Source organism: Esox lucius, chromosome 18 (assembly GCF_011004845.1).
Source record: "Esox lucius isolate fEsoLuc1 chromosome 18, fEsoLuc1.pri, whole genome shotgun sequence".
Lineage (NCBI taxonomy): Eukaryota > Metazoa > Chordata > Actinopteri > Esociformes > Esocidae > Esox > Esox lucius.
The window spans coordinates 19,140,662-19,159,129 of record NC_047586.1 but is presented as its reverse complement, the minus strand read 5'-3'; the positions used below and the strand labels follow the sequence as shown (position 1 = coordinate 19,159,129).

The following is an 18,468-nucleotide window of genomic DNA, read 5'->3' as shown; positions in this document are numbered from 1 at the left end:
TTGAAAATCTTTGTTGAATTTCAGAGGGTACCAAATAAAAAATCACACTATCGTCTGCATAGAAATTAAATTTCGCTTGGGGTACATCTATGCCTATGTTATTTATGTAAATTGTAAAGAGGAGTGGTCCCAGGACCAATTCCTGAGGCATAACCTTTAACACATTCACAGGCTTAGTGGTGAGACCTTGTACCTGCACACATTGTAACCTATTTGATAGTTTTCATAACTTGACACAGTTTCTGCTGATAAGCCTATATCCAAGAGTCTGTGCTTGATCATTTCATGATCCACCGTATTAAAATCATTTGATAGGTCAATGAAGATGGCTGCACAGTGGTGCCCCTTGTCTAGAGAGACAATAATGTATCACTTTAAGACCTGCCATAATTGTGCAGTGTTTTTTCTAAAACCAGATTGATAAAGACCTCATATATGAGTAAAAAAATCTTTCAGTTGGTTATTCACAAGATTTTCGCTAAAACAGAGAGTTTGGAAATAGGTCTATAATTATTTAACAGTGTGGGATCTCAAAGGCTGATTTCCAAATTTGGAATTTCATTTGATCTTAACAACAGATTCAAAAGTATCTACATCTATCCACATTATAGATAACTACATATTTTTATGTATACATGAATAATAAAAAAACATTTAAAAATTACCTGAAGCAGGTAATGATATGAGGAGGGTAAGATAAGAAACATTTCTTAAAAACATCCTAAATATACAACAGAGTTCATGTAAATGGATGACTTTATTTTGAAAGTATTTGCACAAACTCTTAAATGTTGCTTAGACAGTACTTGTGTAGGTCTCACATTGGTAATCAGTCTGGTAATTAAGAATAAGAATGTTCTTTTATACCTCACTGGATTACACAAGACTAACAATACTTCAGGTGAACAATAAAATAACAACACATTCCAAGTATTTTGATGTAATTTATATTGCAGAAACAAGTCAACAAATACGGCAACATAAACATGGACTGCATGATGCAACATTCATTGCAATAGTAAACATTCATCGACATTAGTCAACTGCAACCGTTTAGAGTGAGAAAATAAGACTTTTACCGAAGACTCCAATGTCAGACAATCGTAAGATCTTGCCAGAACTACTGTATTTCATTAGACATTCCGATGGTGACCGATTACTTTTCTGCTTGATTTCTTTTGAACTCTGAGCCAGACACAGGAAAGTCATTTAACAAAGAACTGAGTTTAGATCAGAGTTTTCTAGGAATTCTACGGAGGGTGCAAGATTTCAATACAGCCCACCAGCATCGTCTTCAGATTGGAGATACTTGACATAGTAGACTAAGGCAAAAGTATTTTCACAAAATGTATTTTGAATTTTGAAATCATCCCTTCAAGTCTAATAAATGACTGTAATTTGTAAATGTATGTCATTTTTAAATACATGAGCCTCATTTGGTCCTGATTATTTATCTGATTATAAATAATTAGTCTGACAAGTCATTGGTCTGTTATGATGAAATCAGCCTTGCAATATCATGTAGTTAGCCAAACAGGCCAAATTTTCAGGTGTTCATTTTTCCTTAAATCAAAATGTTCTTGTCATTGGTTTATTATTGTTGACTGCGCTTGGCCTTAAAAGACAAATACAGGACTTTGTGCTGTGTAGTTTCACTGTAAAAATGCTTACAGTGAAACATATACCACAAAAAAAAATAGTTTTAGTTCTCATTTCAATTATTTCATTTTACTTTTTTTTTTATAGCAAATCATAGCCACGGGAAGTAGCAGAGCTGCGGGGTGCTGAAGCCCCTCCCTCCCCCCTGTTGTGGCCTCAGCACCCCTTGAAATAATTCTGAAAGTCACTTTTAAGGTTGTACTTTCCACCATTCGTGCTACCTAGTTGCTTCCTTTGTGAGTCAGGTGGACTACACTCACAAAACAAGCAATGTTCATCTGTTTAGATGTCAATTAAAGGCAACATTGTATTCAGCAACTACAACTAGTAGTCCACACCATTGTTGTTATTTTGCACTAGCAACTTCTGCAGATTTCCCCTAGGTTTCCCAACTAGGTCGTGCTTTTGTTTCAAAATGGAGCTTGCGTGATGTGTTTGAATATCTGTTCATTACTCCCTGATGAAAACATCTTCCCGCAGCTATGTGACTAAACTATAACTTAAAATTTTTGCTTAACATGTTTGCACACTTTCTGAACATATAGCAAAGAAAGAGAACACTTATTGAAGTTACAAATTGTGTTGAATATTTTGCATTTTCCAAGCAACAGGCCTGTTTTAAGAGGATCGTGTGAATTGTGGTCCAGGTTTTGTCTACATTTTAAATATGTCTGAGGAAAAAAGGAACATTTTAATCACACACTTTTTGTGCCATCAAGTATGATGACTTGTTCAATGACAAAACTCCAAATTTACACATTAGTGCCTTTGAATGGCAATTGCAGTATAAGGTCAATGCTTGCAATTTAACCTCCAGTTACTCCAGGATGGTTGAGCAATTTGCTCATCCATGTCTGATGAAGTTGGTAAATTAACTAAAATGGTTAGACAACTTAATTAAATTGTGTGTAATTTTGTAGAAAAAGTGGATTAAACTAAATGTTATAGCTACTTTTATTTCCCTGGGTTTACTTTATTAAGTTATATACATTTGTATCTATACAAGTGTATTGTATCATATTCATTTTTTTTATATTTTTGTAGATGGTGGACTAACCCGTACAGTTCTAAGTATCATGACAACATGGATATTAAAGTTTTGGTTATACATATAGTACATCATAAATATTGTCATGAGTATTGTATTGATATCATAACCTTTGTTTGAATAAAAAAATAATTTACAATATGCCGGTTCCAGGGAGGCATTTTTCACAAAAGAACTTTCAGACATTAGCAGTGGTCAACAACCTTGAGAGTATCTTCTGAGGAATGTATGAGTAATTCTGGACCCTTGTCTTGATCTAGAAAAAAATATGTAAAATGTACATGTAACATGTAGGCTACATTTGACAAGTTAAGTAGTCAAATAGTCAATGAGACTTAATAGTAAACGGTCTGTTCAATCTACAAATGTCCTTTTTTAATAGCATACTTTAAGTTTTATCAGGCTTTAGAATGTAAAGCCTAATAAAAGGCTTTACATTCAGATAAATAATTTATCAGGCTTCTCAGATAAAACATTTTATGTTAGAAGATAAACATCTTTATTAATTCAGAAACTGGAATATACTTTAAAATGTATGTTTTTATATTTAGTTTCTCTTAGTTTTTGTGGGCTTGTGTGGTGCCAGTCTTGAGGTTAAAGATGTACTACAGGAGCTAAAACACAAATGTGTAGCATGTTACACACTTTGCTAAATGTGTATGATATCATACACATTGGAAACATTCATAACCTATCACACAAAAGGGATGAAGTTGTACACTATTGGATGGTGTAGTACAAAAAAACCTGGGACCAATTTTGGTTAGTGAGCACCACTTTCAAAACCCCTGGCTGAAGTTTGAGTCTGCTAAAATAAAGAAAAGATTCAAAAATAGAGAGGGGGCAGGGTTCTGGTCAACATCTGAAATGTCAGTAGGAAGAAATGTCAGCACCTGTGCCTCCCATCAGATCAATGCTAATAAACCGATTCAGCCTTTTCCCCTAGCTACCTACCTGTTAACAATGCATGACTTCCTGCAATTCATATTGAGGTCAGGTAGATCCTTCTCGTCTCAGAGAAGTTTGTACAGTGAACACTAACAGCACACACCTACTGCATCTTTGCCCTGACAAGGGCAGTATAAGGTGCTAGTTTCAGACTGAACAGTGTGTTCTTGTTCATCTTCCACCTAGGATTCCATAAGAGTCCACAGCTTCTGCAGTTGGTGGCTTTGTGTATGTTAAGTTCTCATTTTGTACCGCTGCCTTTGGTCCTGAGTCTTCCTCGTCTGTCCTCACGGCTCCCCGGCAGCCTCGACTAGGAGCGTAAGGGCAGCCAAGGTTTGAATCCATCCAGGAAGCGCTGAATGTACATCAAGTAAAAGTCCAGGTTGTGAGAGAAGTCGGTGCAGATGTTACTGTAGGTGTCCACTAGGGCACAGTAGAGAGCCGTCCCACCCAGACTGATAACCACGGTTACCAAGCACAACAACAGCAGGATCAAACAAGAGTCTCCGCCCATCTCGTCTGCACAGTGGAAGAAAATAAAATCTATGGTTCATGGAACAGAGGGTAATTTCCTAGTGTCCTACGGTGATTGATTGAAGATATAAAAGCTTGTGTATGTATGTGAGAAAGAGAAATGTGCATCATGTAATTGGGCCAGTCCATACCTGGTTCCATTCCATCCTCTGGCTCACTGAAGCGGACCTTCCGTTTAGAGTTCTGTTTGGCCGTGTCAGGACCCTCGGGCGGAAGGCCATCTAACGACGCCCTCCTCCTTTTTAGGATGGACACCAGGCCGTCTGGTGACGTGCTCTGGGGAGGAATGGAGAGAGGAAGTGAGAAGTGGTAACAGCTTGAACATCCTGTTCCCTACAAGGCACCACTTTCGACCAGAGCCTTGTGTAATAAACTGTACAGTATGTTAGCAGGGAGCCATTTCAAACCCTCCCAGAATGTGTCTACTGGTGAATTCAGCACAGTTGCAAAGTGTAATTATGTACAGCTCTGCATCCCTGACAATTCAACTGAAACCTTCCTCTGGGCTATCGTTTGCTTTATGTTTCAGTCGGACACTCCTTCCATTGCAGTCATTCATGTAAGATCAGGGGTGTTGTATAAACCAGACATCAGGGATTGGATGATCTCTTACCAATCAGAGTATCAAAGCCAATGACAAATGTTCTAAATGTTGCTTTACCGTGTGTTCTGGCTGTGGCTCAACCTGTTTACTAGGAGCTGAAAATGTTTTGCAATCTGGAAGTACTCAGATCTGGACTATTGGCCAGTTAGGTGAGGCTAATATGCAGAGAACAATTACAACATGCAATGCATTAGTCACCCATTCAGAAACATTTAGGTTATCTTCGTATCAGGTGGACTCCAGTTGGTGGTCTGAATTGAGCAGTTTCCGCAGTAGAAGATAACAGAGAGAGAGGGACGAGAAGAGAGAGAGAAGGCTGTCAACATGAGCCTAACCCATAACCAGTGTATTTTCTCACCTCGTCCACGTGAGACAGTTTGACCAGGTCTTTGGCTGAGGCTTGGGGAACGCCTGCTGGCCACTCTACCACCTTCACCTCCTCTTCTGGACTCTCCTCAAAAACCTCCTCTTCATCCACCTCTTGTCCGTCCACGTCCACCTCTTCCACTCCCTCCTCCTCTCCTCCCTTCTCTCCTCCTTCCTCCTCTTCTCCCTCTCCGTCAGCAGGGTCGGCTGCTGTTGGTGTGGTCTGTCTTCCAGTGTTGCTAGTGACTGCAGAGACAAGACAAGTGCTGCTTACAGTGCTAGCAGTCAAACGGCCGTATCTACAGTCTATGCACATTTCCACTGCATAATATGTACTTACTATAGATGACCACATACACATTGCTTAGGCAGTCTTGAAGCATCGTCTGGGTCAGTTTAAAAATTACCCTTTTACCCAGAGCAACTTGCATTATTGATTTAATATGTATGTTTAGTACTTACAGCTTCGATCTAGAAACCTTTTGGATACTGGTCAAATGCTGTAACTGGCTGCCTTGTGATAACGAGGGCCAGAATGGATGGACATGGTTTGTCATGTGGTCTGTAGTGACCATTACACCCTACACCGGCCAAAGTCCCTATCACTGCCCTGGGGAACAACACCCCTTCCTGCATAATCTCCCATCACTGGAATGACCAGGGCTGACCCTGCTTAGTCATAGAGGAAAGCCAACAGTGGGATGCAAAGTGCTATGCTGTTGGCCTAGAGTGCTATCGGATGTGTAGAAATATAATAAATAAAACAGGACTGCCCATTTCAGTGAGTTACCTTTAGTAGTTGTAATTCTGTCTGATAGGCAATATCCAGGAAAGTAACCTGTTTTATATTTTCACCACTTTTCTATTAGAACCAAAGTAAACTATAGCTCTTTCCAGTGGAAAAAAAGATAATCTCCCTCTCATTTACATCTTTAGGTTAAGTGGCTTTTCTATCATTTCGATTTACGGTTTCTTCTGAAGGCTTTGGTGTTTACCTTTTCCATAGTGGGATGGAGATGTTTCTCTATCAGTCCCCTCACACTGCCCCCTTGTGTTGTGAATGTCTTTCTGCACTGCATCGTCCATGCTCTGGGGAGAAAACCAGCTGTTACCAACACACTAGATCTTCTTAAAGTATGGACTGAGAAACATGATAACAGGATAATAAGAGTGTGTGGTCTTACCTTTACAGCTCTAACCATTGGCCTATTACAGAGAGACAGAGAGAAGGGTCAGACAGGAGAAGAACAGGGCTCAGACTGGGTCAGCAGATATCTGAAACCATTTGATAATAAAAAAAAACATCTAAAACATCCAGGCCACAAAAGTGACTGGGCGTCTGGTATCCAGGTGAATGCATCCACATATAAAGTACCAGTCAACAGTGCGGACAGGGTTGGACTTTGTTTGCTAAACTTCTGACTGGTATTATACATCAGATTCAACATTCAAAAATGCAATCAAAAATCAGAATCAGTTAAACAGGATGTGATTTCATGTCCTGAAAATATCCACCAACATGGAATCAATACGTAAGGTATCTCACCCATCAGGTAGATCTCACATAACAAACCAAGCCATTAGCTAACAAACTTTACATAAAAACCTTTCATTATCAACCATTCACAATAAACCAATTATAATAACTAATAATGAATTAAAAGGTGCATTTAAATGCAGACAGTTGTCACGGCTGCCTCTCCACCTGTCCCGCGCAGGCACTCCACCTCGCTGGTTTTCTGTTCGCTGTTGACCTAACTCCCCCTGTCCGTAATGTACTGCCCACTGTTTTATATTATTAAAACACATATGCCTGTGTCTGTCTCCCTTGCCTCTGTACGTTACAACAGTGGAGTTGTAATGTTGTGACCTTTATACCACTGTATCAATAACCTACAGAATCAGTACACCACTGTATCAATAACCCACAGAATCAGTACACCACTGCATCAGTACACCACTGTATTAGTACACCACTGTATCAATAACCCACAGAATCAGTATACCGCTGTATCAGTACCCCACTGCATCAGTACACCAGTGTATCAGTATACCTCTGTATCAATAACCCACAGAATCAGTACACCACTGCATCAATAACCCACAGAATCAGTACACCACTGCATCAGTACACCACTGTATTAGTATACCATTGTATCAGTACACCACTGTAACAGTAAATCACTGTATCAGTACACCACTGCATTAATAACACACTGAATCAGTACACCACTGTTATCAGTATATCACTGTATCAGTACACCACTGTTATCAGTATATCACAGTATCAGTACACCACTGTATCAGTAACCCACTGAATCATGACACTATTGTATCAGTAAAGTACAGTATCAGTACACCACTGTATCAGTAACCCACTGAATCATGACACTATTGTATCAGTAAAGTACAGTATCAGTACACCACTAAGGAATTTAAGAAAAGCTTCGAACAAGGCCTGTGTTTCGTTCAGTCTTCCTCCGGCTAAGCTTTTTCACAACCGTGTTACTCTCGTCAGGACAAGGTGACATTTCTCAACATATTGGCTTCAATTAGCTCTACGATTTTTTTTGATAAAAGTTCATTCAGATACTTAGATTTCTAAGTGAACCCATAGATATTTACAGAATTATCAAAATGTGTGTAAAACTACACAACACACAGACCTTACTTGAAGTGAATCTAAAAAACCCTGTTGAAGAAATGAATAGCGTTAGAACGCAAAGAGACACATTTCCAGTTGTGCCACCAGGTTTTACAGGGATTATGAGTCACACTACTTCATTCTATACCACTGTAAAACTGTATACGTTTGTATTAGTTTAACACCTCCCTTCTACTTTAATCAGTAGACCTCTTAGCACACTACTGCTGTGCCAGTGATTGTGGATTTAGTCCCAGTTTAAGAACAGAACTACGTCAGTACCCATGGTGTGGTCCACCAGCTTCTATCTCACCTCTTGTGTGTCCTGCAGATCTGGCTCAGTATTTCTATGTGCTCCTGTCCAATACTGTGGTTCTCAGCTGCTCTGTTCCTCTCTCTCCACTGTCTTTCTGGAAGCACAAAGGGCACAGAGATAAACACACACGGAATGGAATTCAAAGCAAAGACAGAGTTCTATATTGTCAGTTATCTGTCCAGATGAGTCTACTGGACAGGAGTGGTGCAGAGTAGAATGCAGTACCCCAGTCCTCCTGCAGGGCGGCAAGGTTGGACAGGAGGCGCTCATGGTACAGTCTCTCCAACTGCAGGAACTGCACTGCCCACTGATCTGATAGCCATCAGCCATTTAGGAAACCAGGCACAACAAGAGCCAGAAACAAATAAAACCAAGGCTGTTGAAAACTCAGAACCAGAAGACCATATTAACAAATATAAATATAGCAAAATATAGTATGTGCTGTGAACAAACACTGGAATGTGGAAGCCACTCCAGGGTCTTCTCTGCCGCTCAAGGAGAATGTTTTTTACCCAATGTTTTGTACTGCTTTAATATTTGCCAGTTGACTTTATTCTGTGTGTTTGCTTGTGTTTGTTTGTGAGTGTGTGCATGCCTGGATGTCTGTGTCTGTAAAATATTACTTTTTCAGGCAAACCCTATGGTGTAAGAGATTCTTGGGAATCTCAATGGGAATAAATTGGATTACTTCCAGGAGGACACATTTTCTTGAATAACCAACACCACCCACCCCAAAACCTATCCTCACTATGGGTCCATCCCAAATAGCACACTATTCCCTTTCTAGTCCATAACCTTTGACTCTAAAGAGTAGGGTGCTATTTGGTAATTACCCTATATATCTGGACACAGCCACACCCTACACATCCACAAACAACTCTCCACCGCTCTAACTCTACCTCTCTCACTCTCTCTGTCTGCCTGCAGGCCAGTTACCATGGTAACAGCACAAACAGGGGTGGCAGAGTAACTGTAGAGGAAATAAACAGTATGGAAGTCCACCCATGAACCATGAAGAACAGACCAAGTACAAACAACTTCTCAATGAATGAAAACACACCGTCTATAGAACATTTAAAAGTATGAGTTGATATTCCGCTCAGACTAGCACACATGGGAACACTTAACACACATGGGAACGCTTAACACACATGGGAACACTTAACACACATGGGAACGCTTAACACACATGGGAACGCTTAACACACATGGGAACGCTTAACACACATGGGAACACTTTACACACATGGGAACACTTTACACACATGGGAACACTTTACACACATGGGAACACTTGCTCTACTGCTCTACTCAAACCACAGAAGTAGAAATAGATTCTGGTGAGAAATAATAAGGATACAATCCTCTTCCAGGGAGTAAGCCTCCGCAATCTGTTGAGACAGGGAAAAAAAACATTGCGTTACTTGTTTGCAAATTATTTACATCGATCAGTCCAATTTATTTTATAAAGCCTTACATCAGTAGTTGTCACAAAGTGTTTTTACAGATGCCCAGCCTGAAACCCCAAAGAGCAAGCTTCAACTATGCTGATGCACATACATGCATACATAGTCCGTCCATTTTGGGATATTTTGGACAGATTACCATCATGTAGAATAAAGTAGTAATGTGTAGTACTTGGTCGCATATCCACTGTATGCAATGATGGCCTGACGTCTGCAACCCAAAGCCATCACCGGACATTGATTATCAGTGATATCTTCAGTTTCTGCTTGTTTCTGAAAATGTTTCCTTTCGTCTTCTCTTCAGTATGTGAAAGACATACTCAGTTGGATTTAAAACAAGCAATTGACTTGCCTGGTCTAGAGATTTTCTAATTCCTGGAACTTTGTAGCTATGGTAGTGTGTCTGGGTTCACTGTCCTAATGCATTTGTCTCTTTCCATCACTCTGGTTCAGGTCAATCTTCATCTCATCTCTCCATAAGACTTTGTTACAGAACTCTAGAGGCTTTTTTATTCCATGGTGGGCCTAGCGTATGCTGGTTCTCAGTGCCCAATTGCCAATGGACACTCAACCCTAAGTGATATGACAAAGATGCAAAAAGTTCATTGCAAAGTGGGTACATTTCCGCTAAAACCGCTAACAGAGTTGATTTGTGATGCCTAACCTCTCCACAAACACGGATGATGTTCGGAACTGTGTAAGAGAAGTCTTGTATCCTGCTCATCACAGTCCTCATCATAACATCATTTTGCTAACCCTTTAAATAGGGCTAATTAGTCTCACAGCCAGATAATCCTGGTCTTAAATCCAAGACACATTTTCAATATCAAAGCCTAGGATCACATGTTACAGAAAGAAATACCAGGAGGGACATTTGACCTTTAAAGCATAGAATTTATATCCTGGATTAATGTACCTCCCTGAGCTTTTTGTGTTCACAAGCCCACATGACCATTTGTCCTTGACTTTAAAGTCAACGCCCAGTATTTCCAGATTTCAAAAACATCTGATCCACAATTACCTACAACATGAGTGGTTTTAGTTTGTCTTAACAGTTTTAAGCAGCTTTTCTGTGCAGGTCTGGTATAGGCTGAACTCATTTGGGTATTGACACAATAGGAACTTTTAAAAGACACATTTTCACCAGGCAGTTGCTTTGAACATCACTTGTCTGACCATGTACAGTATCTCACAAAAGTGAGTACATCCCTCACATTTTTGTAAATATTTGATCATAACTTTTCATGTGACAACACTGAAGACATTATACTTTGCTACAATGTAAAGTAGTGAGTGTACAGCTTGTATAACAGTGTAAATTTGGTGTCCCCTCAAAATAACACAACACACAGCCATTAATGTCTAAACCGCTGGCAACATAAGTGAGTACACTCCTAAGTGAAAATGTCAAAATTGGGCCCAAAGTGTCAATATTTTGTGTGGCCAACATTATTTTCCAGCACTGTCTTAACCCTCTTGGGCATGGAGTTCACCAGAGCTTGACAGGTTGCCACTGGAGTCCTCTTCAACTCCTCCATGACGACATCACAAAGCTGGTGGATGTTAGAGACCTTGTGCTCCTCCACCTTCCGTTTAAGGATGCCCCACAGATGCTCAATAGGGTTTAGGTCTGGAGACATGCTTGGCCAGTCCATCACCTTTACCCTCAGCTTCTTTAGCAAGGCAGTGGTCGTCTTGGAGGCGTGTTTGGGGTCGTTATCATGTTGGAATACTGCCCTGCGGCCCAGTCTCCGAAGGGAGAGGATCATGCTCTGCTTCAGTATTTCACAGTAAATGGTGTTCATGGTTCCCTCAATGAACTGTAGCTCCCCAGTGCCAGCAGCACTCATGCAGCCCCAGACCATGACATTCCCAACACCATGCTAGACTGTAGGCAAGACACACTTGTCTTTGTACTCCTCACCTGGTTGCTGCCACATATGCTTGATACCATCTGAACCAAATAAGTTTATCTTGGTCTCATCAGACCACAGGACATGGTTCCAGTAATCCATGTCCTTAGTCTGCTTGTCTTCAGCAAACAATTAACGGGCTTTCTTTTGCATCATCTTTAGAAGAGGCTTCCTTCTGGGACGACAGCCATGCAGACAAATTTGATGCAGTGTGTGGCGTATGGTCTGAGCACTGACATAAGGATATGACACTTGAGCATGTGCACTCAACTTCTTTGGTCGACCATGGCGTGACTTGTGCTGAGTGGAACCTGTCCTGTTAAACCGCTGTATGGTCTTGGCCACCGTGCTGCAGCTCAGTTTCAGGGTCTTGTTAATCTTTTTATAGCCTAGACCATCTTTATGTAGAGCAACAATTCTTTTTTTCAGATTGTCAGAGAGTTCTTTGCCATGAGGTGCCATGTTGAACTTCCAGTGACCATGAGGGAGTGTGAGAGCGATGAAACCAAATTTAACACAACTGCTCCACATTCACCTGAGAACCTGAGACCTTGTAGCTCTAACCAGTCACATGACACCGGGGAGGCTAATTGGGCCCAATTTGGACATTTTCACTTAGGGGTGTACTCACTTCTGTTGCCAGCGGTTTAGACATTGATGGCTGTGTGTTGTGTTATTTTGAAGGGACAGCAAATTTACACTGTTATATAAGCTGTACACTCACTACTTTACATTGTAGAAATTGTCATTTCTTCAGTGTTGTCACATGAAAAGATATAATCAAATATTTACAAAAATGTGAGGGGTATACTCACTTTTGTGAGATACTGTATCTAATGCTTGAAAGATTACATGGATTCATGAAGGACCAAAAAAACATGCCAACAAATGAATGCATCTGATTTAGTAGGGTTGAGACTATACCAATTTTATGTTCCTTTATGAATAAAATGTCCCTTAATAATATACTGTTTAAGTATTGTGTGCTAAACCTTGGAGTAGAATTGTGACTCTGTTAGAGGTGTTTTCCTAATGAAACTACATCTGTTTCTTGTTTTGTTTCTTCCAGAGGACGAGCAAGTTGTGTAATAGTTGCATTGACCCAGCCTTACTATTTTGTAATTGGACCGCATACTATAGTGAGGGAGGAGAGGTAAGACTCAAAATGGGACTTTGCATCCTGAGGCCAGTAAAATGCTTTAATGCCTCAGGTTCACTTATCCAAAATAACTTTGTTGAATTGTTCTGCACGTTTCTTCCTCAGCTTGTGGTAGAGTGAACACATAGTTCAGATGCCTACTGGATGACAAATGCTATTTAATTTCCTATAGATGCCAAGTCCGGTTAACAATGGTTTTATGGATGTATTTGAGTATAGTTCTTATATTAGACATATTTTGGCTTAAATGTTGTCTAAACAACTTAAATGCATAGACATACCATCTCTAGACATACATTTTTGACCAGGGATTCTTCCAGTGATCCAGTGATTGTGCAAATCTGATCACAGAGGAGCCTTTCTTTTGGATCATTGTTTTAATGGCCGTCCCAAATTGTATCCTATACCCTACGTCGTGCACTAGTTTTGACCAGGGAATGGAGGGCATCCTTTACTCTGCATACAAATGACAGAGACGACAGGAGGAAAGAGGAGATGTTTCCGGTGACTGAAAATAAGTGACAGATCATGACGCTACCATGCAAAAAACACAAAACCATGGGACCAAAACACAAAGGACTTGTGCTAGTGAAAGCAGAGAAGACTCACACACCTGGTGAAGGGACTGTGGCAGTAGTGTGTGATCGCTGTGTTCTCCCAGGGTCTGTAGTGAGGCTAGCAGGTCAGGGCTGGGGCCCGGGGTGCCTCTGGGGCTCCTTCCTGAAAACACGCACAATGAAAACTGTAATAGATGTGCAGTAACATGTTTTACAATTACGTTCCACTCTAATTGAATTAGAATTTCATCTTTGAGGTAGCTGACATAATAAGTACAGTTAATAGCATAATGAATAACGATTGACTGAAAGATGTGGTATATAATGCCTATTGCCAAAGGTACTTTATTAATTGCTCAGATTGCATTGGTAACCGGTTTATAAAATGTAATAGCAATAAGGCACTACTAATATGACACCCGATTTGTGATATGTTGCCAATATAGCAATATATAAGTGCATTATCCAGGCACTCCATTTTGCATTGTACGTAACAACAGCCCTTAGCCATGGTATAATGGTCATATACCACACTCCCTTGCGCTTTATTGCTTAAATATACTACAGAGTAAGGTACAGCAAAAATTCTACATAAGACCGGCACTGTTTGTTCAGTGTTTTTGGCTACCTGAGGTAATGTCAGAGTTGTTTGCCTCTTGCTTAGTCATCTCTGTCTTCAGGTCTCCAGGGGGGCTGGTGCTCTTGTTGCCCATCCTCTCCCTCAGGGTTTCCAGGCTGTGGGTCGGTGCTTATAGGTGGGCTGTGACTGGCTGCTTCAGGGATGTCTGTTACTAGGATTGGATTCTGGCTGGAAACACACATTTGGGTTAGGTTATTATAGAAAATTCCAACATTGACATTAGCTGAATACAATTTCTAGGTCCAGTGTTTTCAGGTTTTGACAGCTTGGGGGGGAGAGCTTGAGTTGATTTGCCTGTGTTACAGTATAAGCAATATTATTCTACCTCAGTCTCCTGTTTATTATTAACCTCTTCCTTGTGTTCTAATGTCGTTGTTTGGGGTTGTTTAAGGCTTTCCCTGGTCCTTGAAAACCCTCCAGCAGATCACTGAGGATATCTTCCTATCCTCTTCGATACCGTGCTGGAAATAAACAGTGGAGATACAATACATTAGAGCGTCATTGACCGCAGTCCTTGATACAGTGAGGAAAGTGAATGTGCAGAAGAGTGGGAGTGAAATGCCAGTTATTTTGCTGAGTGAATGTTTTCAGACAGAACTCTTTGTGTCACAACCAGGACTTGGCCTTCGGGCAAAGAAAAGCAGCCTACATTATTTTGAGAACATTCAGACTTAAAATAACCTTTTCGTCTTTGGACTACTGGAAACCATAAAGGGAATGTTACATAATCACATGAACACATAAACACATGGGACAGCGTTATCACACAAGGCGGGAGGGAGGGAGGGAGGGAGGGATGGGGGAGCGGAAGGATGGAAGGAAGGAGGTAGGGACAGAGGGATGGAGGGACAGAGGGATGGAGGGACGGAGGAGGAAAGCCAGTTAACACTGTTAGATACAGAACCTCCACATCACAAGACCTGGCCTACATTTAAGCATGACTGAGCAGAGATTATGGCTGGAATGTAAAAAGTGGCGTGTCAGAACATGTCTGGAGTTGCCCTGATCACGTTCTAGAGGATGTGAGGCTTTAAAACATAGAACTACAACATAGAATGTGACTGACCTCATACAAGTATATGTAAATTAAATATATAGGTTGACATCAGGGCCGGCCCTGGGCATAAATGACATAGGCGGTCGCTTAGGGCCCCCAACCGCAAGGGGACCCCGGACCGCTAGTGAGCCCCGGACCACTAGGAGAGAGGGGGCCCCCAAATCAAATTTAGCTTAGGGCCCCCAAAAGGCTAGGGCCGGCACTGTTTGTCATGACAAGATAGACGGATGAGTGTGTTTTGGACATGTATGGTGACTTCAGATTCTTGTTTTAAAAGCGTTATGATATGTAACAGTGTGTTAACACTCATCCCTAATCTTCAGAATATGTAGCTGTGTTGTGTCACTAAACAATTTCTTGATTTCACAGACAGACTGGACATTTCACTGAACTGATGGAAGTTCCATAACTTGTGTTTCTGGGGGTGGCCTACTACTAAAGATCTAAAATAGATTGTAAAGTGTCAATGAGTAAATACATAAATTAAATATGTACCACTCTTGAACAGAATTTGACGAATGGTTGAACTTAGTTAAACTGTCATTTGTTATGTTATTATTTAGATTTCTGAAAACATTTACGCAAATTGTTTATTCAAAGGGATTTTTTCTGAATCATCAACCAATTTGTATCATCCAACATAAGTGAGGAATGATTAGAATGAACCTAGTAGGCTATAGACTGTATACTAGATATGTAGTACTGTGCAAAAGTCTTCTGAAAATCATCTGAAAGACGAACTAAGGACATTTATTTTAGTGTAGTGTTTTAATTTATATATATATATATTATTTTATTACAAATAAATACTATTCTAATGAATTACTTCAATTAGACTTTCAAGTGCCAAAGACTTTTGCCCAGAACTGTATAACAAATATGCAAGATAGAGGTTGTCTTTTCTGAGGACTAGTCGTCCAATTTAGATTTCTTCTTGCGGTCCTGTGTACTTTTTCACAGGTCATTGGTACCGTGTTGCCGACCAACAGCGAATCATTGATGCTGGAGCTGATGCTCTGTGGCACTCCGTGGAGCGTGTCGCTGCTTAATGGAGCGGATGAGTCCTAGTCTATACTTTCACATTGCTTCAATTTTAATATTGTCGCTCATTATCAACGCAGTTCACACATTAATAAACAAGCTGCATATGCTACGAAGTTGCAATTCACAGTATTAATGTTCTTAAGCTAATGTCATGTTTATTATTCAGAAACGATCAACCATTTACCCGTAACTAATGAGAACATTTGAAAAATGATATTTAGGACAGGCTGTAGGAAAGAGCTATTTAGGCTAAACATCTTTCAATACGCTTATATAAGGTAACGTAAGTAAAAACCGTTATAGGCAATCCATCATTATGCGGATGTGTCCAAATACTCACACAGGCAAGATAATGTCCGGCAGTAGGCAGAAGATTCGTGGCAATATAACCAACGGTTCCGTGGCTTCCTTCTATTCTAAACACGACGTCCTAAATGCACGAGCCGCACAGCGAATCTAACGATCCTTCAGCAGAAGAGATACTCTTTGCGGATCAATGGTTGTTTACGATTAAATCCGGGCATTTTCTGTAATCCTGTCTGCCCCTCATTGCAAAATTATATATATATTTATCTCATTTTATCGCAAAACGGCGGCAATGAGGCCATCTTCTGGCAGATATCTTAACTTGCACACAGACATGTATTATTCCTTGGCTGGTGGGCCTGCAGTCATGTGAAACAGTACACCACCTAAAAAGTTTATTGTATTTTTTTACACATTTGGACATATGTATATATAATATTCACTTCAACACTGATAACCTGATTTAACCAATGACAGGGAAAATTATACTCCTCAATTAGAAATCAACAGAAATGCATTTTCATATTGCGGAAAATATAACTACACCACTATTTCCAATAATCAGTGTTGCCCCCTCTGGTTAAAATTAGTTCCTTTAGCCCTTTCTTGTAACTGCCTAACGATCTATTACATCGAGAGGGGGAATTTGCCAACTTTTCTTTACAGTAATGCATGTTTGAGGGTCAAGTTCATGTATACATAGCCCACTTCAATCCCCCCCCAAAAGCATATAAATATAGGTTTTAACTTTGGCATTCCACAACTCACCATTTCTTCTTTTTGAGATTTTTTTTTGACATTATAACAACTTTGCACACTCTGGGCATTCTCTCAACCAGTTTCATGAGGTCGTCACCTGGAATGCTTTTCCAACAGTCTTGAAGGAGTTCCCACATATACTGTGCACTTGTTGGCCATTTTTCTTTCACTCTGCAGTCCAACTCATCCCAAACCATGTAAATCAGTCTGGGATGTGGTGATTTTTTTTTTGAGAGCAGAAGCTTCCTTCTTCCTGACCTCCCATGTAGGACAGGTTTATGCAGTCTTTGTTTGATGGTTGACTCATGCATTTCAACACTGATTGTGACAAGAAAAGCTTTTAGATGCATTTATGTTTCCCTGAGGTTTTTAGGGTCTTCTATGAGCATCTTTCGGACAGCTCTTGAGCTGGATTTAGTGGAATAACTTGTCCTACTGTATGTAGATTGCCAGTGTTGAGAAGCAGAGGACCACACGTTTCTGCCCAGTGTGGGGCAATGAGAACTGTCAGGCAGCAGCACACTTCATGTCAGTTACATTCAAATATGCCTTTTTTTCTGGGGACAAAATGACAGTAAAGAAGAGTAGAAAGAGGGAAAGGCGCAATCTTGGGATGTGTGTGTGTGTGCATGTGGTGTGTCAGCATATGTGTGTAAATGTCTGTGTGTGTTTGCAATGAGTCTGACTTCATAATGGGCTACCTTTTAGAGATGAACTCTGGTTGACCGGGCATCCTCATTACTGTCCACTGAAAAACATCCACAGTGACAGCGGCTAACGGCTAAGCTGTTGCACCGTATAGAAAAAAGGTACAATAAGCTTAACATCTTGTGATGGGTACATACAGAATCTCAAATGAACCTAGTAAGCTGGATGGAGTGTTCTTCCAACGATTCACTATTTTAAGATAGATCTAAAAGGGGTTGGAGTCAGACTAACCTTATGTAGGAGTTATATAGGTCTGATTTCCGGAGTCAGTGTTACTGTTGGACTCTCTTGTGTTGGGTATCACCATTTCGTGGCAATCTTCTTACTCTCACACAGTTTTCAGACACAAGTATATTAATAAAGCACAAGAGGGACACAACCTTGTGAGAACAATTTATCCTTTGTAAGGAAACAGTACATAGCAATAGCATCATAAACACAGAGAAATATGAAGACGTACTGTAGTTCATTAACATGTTAACATACAACAGACTGTTACTTGGATTCATGAAACAGACATCATGGAGTGTGTGTGTTATCCCGTGGTGAAGCTCTGGTATATAGAGTACCAGTCAAACGTTTGGACCCACCTACTCATTCAAGGGTATCTCTTTAGTTTTACTATTTTCCACACTGAAGATATTAAAACTGCAAAATAGCACTGTGGAATCAGGTAACAACCAAAAATGGGGTTCAACAAATCAAAATACATTTCATATCGTAGATTCTTCAAAGTAACC

The 18,468-nt window shown here is 40.3% G+C and overlaps 1 protein-coding gene across 3 annotated transcripts; it reads right to left on the bottom strand.

The window, feature by feature from the left end:
* Positions 1 to 744: 744 nt before the first annotated feature.
* Positions 745 to 16,493, bottom strand: cnstb (consortin, connexin sorting protein b). 3 transcript variants are annotated; one of them, XM_010900607.4, is made up of 12 exons: positions 16,296 to 16,493; positions 14,180 to 14,315; positions 13,843 to 14,022; positions 13,271 to 13,377; positions 9,480 to 9,510; positions 8,345 to 8,440; positions 8,117 to 8,213; positions 6,344 to 6,365; positions 6,155 to 6,248; positions 5,152 to 5,405; positions 4,321 to 4,465; positions 745 to 4,174 (listed from the first exon to the last, which is right to left on the bottom strand). In XM_010900607.4, exons 3-12 carry the CDS (start codon positions 13,925 to 13,927, stop codon positions 3,966 to 3,968), a joined length of 1,140 nt encoding a protein of 379 aa, XP_010898909.1. In that variant the 5' UTR covers positions 13,928 to 14,022; positions 14,180 to 14,315; positions 16,296 to 16,493; the 3' UTR covers positions 745 to 3,965. The 3 variants fall into 3 exon arrangements, with proteins under 3 accessions (XP_010898909.1, XP_010898910.1, XP_010898911.1); XM_010900608.4 differs by having other exon boundaries at positions 13,843 to 14,018; XM_010900609.4 differs by having other exon boundaries at positions 932 to 4,174; positions 8,345 to 8,431.
* Between the last annotated feature and the right edge of the window lie 1,975 nt (positions 16,494 to 18,468).